This window comes from Rhinoderma darwinii, chromosome 3 (assembly GCF_050947455.1).
Source record: "Rhinoderma darwinii isolate aRhiDar2 chromosome 3, aRhiDar2.hap1, whole genome shotgun sequence".
Classification (NCBI taxonomy): Eukaryota; Metazoa; Chordata; class Amphibia; order Anura; family Rhinodermatidae; genus Rhinoderma; species Rhinoderma darwinii.
In genome coordinates, this window is record NC_134689.1 from 127,237,667 (window position 1) to 127,245,421 (window position 7,755).

Consider the following 7,755-nt stretch of genomic DNA (forward strand, 5'->3'; position numbering starts at 1 on the left):
AACAATGCAGGAACTGCTGTTTTCTGTGCATCCTGCCTTTAAAAAAAGATTTGATAAAAAGTGATCAAAAAGTCACATTTACTCCAAAATGGTACCAATAAAAACTACAAGTCGTCCCGCAAAAAACAAAAACCCTCCAAATATTGGGACACAAAAACAAATAATTAAAAAAAAAAAAAAAGTGTTTTTACTGTGTAAAAGTAGTAAAACATAAGAAAACTATATACATTTGGTATAGTTTCAATCGTAACAACCTTCTGAATAAAGTTATTGTGTTATTTATAGCACACGGTAAACTACGTAAATTTAGGACGCAAGAGTGTGGCGAAATTGCTGTTTTTTTCTATTCACCTCCCAAAAAAAGTTAATAAAAGTTAATTCTATGTACCCCAAAATGGTGCTATTAAAAAATACAGCTTCTCCCGCAAAAACAAGACTTTATACAGCTAGGTCTACGCAAAAATAAGAAAGTTATAGCTCTTTGAATGAGACGATGGAAAAACGTAAAAAATATCTTGGTCATGAAGGCCTAAAATAGGCTGGTCACTAAGGGGTTAAATACTTGTGTCAAAAAAGACAAAAGTATTATAAGTATCATAGCTTTATTGGCTAACCATAAAATTGATGTATACAAGTTTTCAGAGCACAGAGGCTCCTTCTTCAGGCAAGTTTACAAATTAATGACTTAGAAAAAAGCACAACATTCAAGAAGTTACACAATTAAAATTAGTACATGAGGTGATACATCATTAAGATAAGCCGGGGCAATAACGTTATAGGGGTGGTGATTTAGGAGTTAAGGGATCTGAAGTCAGTCTGATGGGGGGTGTGAAGTGTGTCCATGTAATAGTCTTCTAAATCCAGGTATTAGATTTGAGGTCTTGTGTCAATGACTGGAATCTCATCATCAGTTTGAATTCCCAAATTTTTCTTTCTCTGTCGTTCTCAAAATTAATCTTCAGTATAAGGACTTTTAAATGTGCCAAACGGTGGTCTGGTCTAGAAAGTGTTTTCCCATGGGTGTATCTAGCCGCTGTTTTATTGTATGTCTGTGGAGATTCATTCTGGTTTGTAGTTCTTGTTTAGTTTCTCCGATGTAGATTCCTTTACTGATGCACCTTGTACACTACATTAGCAGTTGTACATGGGGCCTGTGTGCTCTGAAAGCTTGCAAACATAATTTTTTGGGTTAGCCAATAAAAGTATCATACTTACAATACTTTTGCCTTTTTTGACACAAAAATATTTAACATTGTATAACTTTTTCTGGCTAGCGCGGTACTACACTATTTTTTTACTGTGCTTCGTAGCATTATGCCAGAAATACGATTTGTCACCACTGAGCACTCAGATTGGCTGTAGCGGTAACATGCTATGTGGATGTAAACAACCACCAGGAGCGCTGCCGGAGCGTCAGTGCTGGATCGCCGGGGAAAAGACTGGGTAAGTACTGCTTTTTTGGCTTATTTATTTCATTTCCAGCCATAATAATAAAATTTCACAACCCGGGTAACCGCTTTGTGTGTTTATAGTGGAAGCAGATATTTATTTTTATTCAAATATTATCAGCAGCTGTAGGACCCTGCAAAATAAAAAAAAAAAGACACATTTTTTTCTTCACTATTTCCAACCTGGATTGAATTTACATTTTGACCACCACTCCTTTATGCGCTTTACATATCTTGTGTGAGATGGTCGAGCATCAGGTTGTATATTTTATATTCAGTGCATGTATACTTGCCTGTCCGTGAAGCCAGTTATTAGAATTTGCTTTGTTTTATAGCCTCCTGTTACCAAACAGCTGGTAATTAATTGTAAACCGGTTACTGATCTGATACGAAAGGCATACAAAGATAAGAATAAATACAGGTAAGGTCATTTATACACATCTAGACTTTTCCCACAGACACCCCAGACTATTTAAGTATTGAGTTGCAGGTCTACGCTACTATTTATATTCAGTGATGCTCTGCTTTAATGGGAACAGGGATTTTCTTTTTCCATCCAATCAACATTTACATGGTACTGTCATAGCAATAACAGATATAAGATCAGGATTTTTATACATGTGAAATAATAATTGTTGTAATCTCCTACCCAGCCAGATAGTACTGATAATCGATGCATGTAAAGCTATTGCTTACTGATTAATTTGGATAGTGTAAGTGCATCCTGGCTTGTACAATGTCATAATTGGTAAATTCCTTCTTTAAGGTTTGAAATTATGGGAGAAGAAGACATTGCATTCAAAATGATTCGTACTAATGTATCCCATGTGGTTGGACAGTTAGATGATATTAGGAAAAATCCTCGGTAAGAACACTACTTTCACACTGCTAGTGCTTTTGTAAGATTATTAAGAATTGAAAAGACTTCGCTGAAGAAAAATATTACAGTTCCTTTTATTTCTATTTTGAGACCGGGAATGTTGTCACTAGAAGCTCTCAGTAGTGCAGCCTCAGACTTGGGGCCTGCCAATTTAACAGATCATATTTTAGCATAAAGTTCGATGAGAAATTTGTTTACACATTGTTCACAAAGTGTTTAGTTTTGATCTGGTAGGTTTCCTTTAGAACTAACAAAAATGTGCATATAATGTGTATATAATCTAATGAAACATTTTGCCTTGTCCAGAAAATTCATCTGTTTGAATGATAACATTAAGCACAATCACAAAGATGCACAAACAGTGAAAGCTGTTCTGCGGGACTTCTACGAATCAATGTTTCCAATACCTTCTCAGTTTGAATTGCCAAAAGAATATCGCAACCGTTTTCTACACACCCAAGAGTTACAGGAATGGTAAAGTTATTTATTTGATCTCAAAATTTGAACATTATAAGTAATGCACAAATGATCACATCAATGCTATGTTTTTAAGGAGGAGTTATAGAGACAAGTTGAAGTTTTGGACGCACTGTGTCTTGGGAACGTTGATTGTGTTTACAGTCATCTCCTTTTTTGCTGAACAGGTAACTTTTTATCATTCTAAGGCAGTTTAGATGCTTCATTTTGTACATTTAATATGAAATACCATTCAAACCGTGAGGTTAAAATCCCTTTTAGGGCATGCTGCGGTTTTTGAAATCTTATTTGTTATATATTTATTTATTTTTCCGCTATTGAATTCAGTGAGGAACCCGCGATGAAAGCCACAAGGATAACTTTATTGCTTTTTTTTATTGCAGTGTTGCAATGCGGTTTTTCATAGGAAATTTAGCTAGAACTTGCTACACAATTACTGCCTGTTAACGCAATCCTGGGCCAAACTATATAAGACTGAAATTTGTAATGGGTATGTCAACCAATACCCGCCCTCCAGTGATTTATCCAGATTCAAATCATGTTTTATTGATATATCGAGGGAGGAATAAGACACAGACTCTGCTGGTATGCTCAAAATACTCCTCTGAGGTTTATTGCCAAACTCAATTACAATAATATCATTCAAAAGGGGTGTAGGCTTGAAGTTAACCAATCAGAGGCAATGTGACAATATTTCAAATTCAGCCAATTACAGACACATGATACATTCCAGATACATCATTATAATTCTTCACACATCAGGGTTTGCAGGTGCCTTATCTTTCCTTAATAGAACACTAAATTGTTCTATTAAGATGAGGGAGGCATACTCGCATGCATATCTGAATGTGTCTCCCTCTCCTATCTCACTCCCTGTTCCTTCCTTCCAAGCCTCGTATGAAAACCAAGGTCAAGATAGCTCAACTTAGAAAAATACAATCCTGTGTTAAAAGAGTAAAGACTTTCTTATTCATTACAAAAGAAACAAGATGGGGACTGCAGACAAAATGGCCGCAGCACAAAATGAAATAATTTAAACATTATTTTAATCACTTTCACACCTTTCATCTTTTGTATCCTTTTTGGATGGTGACTATCCCGATCTTTAGCCATAGTCATAAATCAACTGGAGAGGCCATGACAGGGATCATTGTGTATGCAGTTCAGCCATTTTTTGTGACTCTTTAGGGTTGTTTTATTTAAGGGTAAGTTCAGACAAGATGGAAAAATTGTGCAGTGGATTTTGACATAGACTTTTTTCTTGCGAATGGGGTTTTAAAAACTCAATTCATATATATTGTAATTTGTTGCCGATTTGCGGTGGGGAATCCGCTACAGATCCGCTGTATCTGAAATTAGCCTTACCTTTTGATGTATAGGTTGTATTTTCTTAAGCTTGCACCTGACTACCTTGGGAAGTGTTCTTATAATGATATGCAGATAACAAACTTCACTGTAGTACAATATCTTTGCCACATGTCTAATTCTTCTATGCACTGTCAGTGACAGAACAATTGGTTCCGTTGGGCACCGTGGGTGTCCGTCATGTGACGGATCTGGCTCGTCCGTTTTTTCTGTTCCTATGACAGAAAAAGAAAGGAAATAATGACGCGGATATGAACATACTGTAACCATAGCTGTCATGTGACCTAACAGCTTATCGTTAAATGTCTCCTCTTTTTGTCTAAACAGCCAAGAAAACATCTTTCAATTAAAATGTGTTATAAGAAAATTCAAGTAAACGATTACTTAATTTTTTATGTAGACTTAAAGAGGAACTGTCATGTCCCCAGAAAAGTTAATCTGGCTCCATGCCTTTTTATAGCTGGGTTCTCCCTGATTTCAGCACAGTTTATTTTTTCTTTGTAGGTGCCCCCATTCCTCTGTAATCCTCCTCCATTCCCACACAATCAGCCTGACTGATATTCTAATTTATGAATAAATTGACAATTGTCTTTACTGACCAGCGACAACGGGTTGTGAACATGAGCCGGTCTGTCAGAGCAGGTGGGAACCGCCCAGTTGTCAATTTAGCCATAAATTAGCATATCAGCCGCCCGAGAAACTGGCTGAGGCCCCATGCACACGACCGTAAAAAAACTCTGTAATTGCGTAACGCAATACGGTCCGCAATTACAGACCCGCCCTGTTCTGTTGGCCACGGACATCTTTCCGTATCGCTACGGAAGGGTGTCCGTGCCGGGAATTATGGAGCATTTCCTACTTTTAGTTTTTTTACGGGCCGTGCTCGCAATTGTAGGCCGTGATTATGGGCACAGCCGTGTGCATGAGGCCTGATTTAAGGGGAAAGGGGGCACTTGAAAAGATAAAATAAACTGTTCTGGAATCGGGGAGAAGCCAGAAATAAAGGTACAGAAGCAGATTAACATTTCTGGAGACATGACAGGTCCTCTTTAAAGGAGTATTTTTGTATAATAAAAAAATTATCAACTTTCTTATAATTTCTGTACCAAGTCTTCATGGTTTTTAAGATCAATGTTTACTGTCATTGTACTGGAATATTTGTTGCGTTCAGAGGGGTGAGAATCTATCTTGGTCATGTGTTGATCACAAAGGCTTGTTGCACATATAGTAAGATAATCAGAGCTCTGTCTTGCAAGGAGTCATGTACCTGTGTGATCATCAGATGACCAGGACAGAGTTTAATCCTCTAGAACATTGGAGGATCCCAAACAATGACCGCAAAGCGAGAGCTTGAAAACCATGAAGAATTGATATTCAAAGTATGTTAGAAAATTGTATAATGTTTCATTATATAATGAATAAGCTTTATTGGCTGAAACCAAAATACAGTACCACTGTATTTGGAATATTGTAAAATGTAATTCAAGAGTGGATTTTTCGTTTAATTAGTAGTAACTGAATAATTTTTCTGCTCCATAGTTAATTGCACTTAAAAGAAAGATTTTTCCACGGAGAAGAATGCAGATTGAAGTGAGCCCAGAAAGAAGTAAAGTGTAAAACAGGATTGTCTGCTTATAAGACTACCTCAAAATCAAGGACGTGGATGTGTCGGAATCGCAGCAGAAAATAAGAAACATGTTCTATGGCACAAACGGCATGAGAGTGTTCTGGCTGCGGTTAGGTGGTTTCGCTTTATAGGTATTATCTCCTGCAGAGAACATCCTGCACAAGCATTCTGCAGGAGGCACGGATATGTGCAAATGTAGCATGTCCAAGCCACTGGAGTATTATTTGTGAGAATCTGCTAGAGGTCATGCTAATGCTTTGAACATTTGACCATTAAAACTAGAGGATTATGAAATGACAACAACACCTTTACATTTAGTGCCATTAAAAGTGGCAGCCTGGTGTGGGCTAAAAAAAAGACATCTGAATAACTTATATGAAAATGAGCTAGTTACACTCCTATTTAAACTATTCTTCGCCTCTTCCCCAAAAACGACATTAGTATCAAAGTTGTGACCAATGTCAAAATGATGTGACATAGGAATGTATTTGTTTTGCCTATGTAAATACAAGTCAAGTGCCTGTGTACAGAAAATAATCTTTTGTTTTATTTGTGACCTAATTGTAATATATTGTATCGGAAGATTTTAGAGACCTGGATTTGCACTCCCAATTTCATGCTTTTCAGTCAGCAAAAGTTGAGGCTTGCATACTATATAAAAGGCAAACCAATGCTTTGTTTAAAACCAATCCTTCGCGCCTCTCACTCCATTTGCTTCTCTCTTTTTCAATTTGATAAAGGGTTACGTCTCCTAACTTTAATTACAATAACTCACGTGTAAATTAGTCAAATTCAGCTATGCTGGGGTGATATAAATTAAAATGGTTGAATAAATGTAAATAATTTGGAAATTGTTAGTTTTAACAATTATGACAATTTTATTGTGAAATACATTTTGTGGAAAAAAACTTTGTTATATTAATAATTTTTATCACTGTTTAACTTGGTTTTAAAGATCAATTTTTGTTGTGACAAAACACACTAGAACAAATGTATCAGGTGTGAAAAATGGTTTATTGTCTTTCTCCGACAATCAGACTTCAACTCTCACTATTTTAGTGCAGTTGGGAAAATTAAACATTGGCTGCTATGAGCAATAACGCTACTTTTTGACAAATTTAGCCTATGATGCCAAGACCAAGTGGTACGAATGTTGGACTGTATTTTCATAAAATCAATATATGTCAGCTGTAGTACATGTACTACTCAAGGAACTCTTTACAATGTAATCAAGTAACCTGATTTAATTTATCTTCATGATTCAAATATAATTAGTTGTTGCATAGATTATTAATTTATACCCTTTTACTCAAGAATATTTGCCTATCATATAGATAATTTGTAGCTGTGCTGAAAGAACCAATAAAAATGTAAAGAAAAAAAAAGTTGCATAATTACTGTAAAAGTAGTTTACCATAAATTTGTGTGGTAATCTAGGTTCTGGAAGTATATCCAATTTTTATGAGCTAATTTAAACCTTGTTATATCACATATAACATATTTTTTACGAATGCTCTGGATCTTTTGTAGGGCTTCCCTCAATCATCCCATTATTTTTATAGCCAAAAAAACAAGTCTGCTGCGCTATTCTTGACAGAAAAAAATATTGGAACCCTAATGGTCCCTGTTAAAGTGTAGCTAAACGTTTGACAAACTTCTGACACTTCAAAGGGTGACATGTCAGAAGTTTGGATTGGTGGGGGTCCGAGCACTGAGACCCCTACCATTCGCTAGAACGAAGCAGCTGAAGCGCTCATGTGAGCGCTCAGCTGCTTCGTGTCTGTTCGGGGTTTTCCGGAAATAAATGTATCGGTGTATGGACTCCATAGAAAGTCTATGAGCCCGTATTCCGATACATCGGCTGTCCGGAAAAAGCCGTACAGACACGAAGCAGCTGAGCGCTCACACGAGCGCTTCAGCTGCTTCGTTCTAGCAATTAGGTTAAGAATTTGTACTCG

The 7,755-nt window shown here is 36.5% G+C and overlaps 1 protein-coding gene across 2 annotated transcripts in view; it reads left to right on the forward strand.

Annotated features, from left to right (window-relative positions):
- The window catches only part of GNPTAB (N-acetylglucosamine-1-phosphate transferase subunits alpha and beta), a 126,824-nt gene extending 119,361 nt beyond the window's left edge, over window positions 1-7,463 (forward strand). For both annotated transcript variants that reach the window (XM_075856688.1, XM_075856689.1), the window contains exons 17-21: window positions 1,784-1,869; window positions 2,215-2,313; window positions 2,635-2,802; window positions 2,882-2,972; window positions 5,710-7,463. In XM_075856688.1, the coding sequence (XP_075712803.1) occupies window positions 1,784-1,869; window positions 2,215-2,313; window positions 2,635-2,802; window positions 2,882-2,972; window positions 5,710-5,787 (522 nt within the window). In that variant the 3' untranslated portion in view covers window positions 5,788-7,463. The remainder of the gene's footprint in view (window positions 1-1,783; window positions 1,870-2,214; window positions 2,314-2,634; window positions 2,803-2,881; window positions 2,973-5,709) is intronic.
- The last annotated feature ends 292 nt before the right edge of the window (window positions 7,464-7,755 follow it).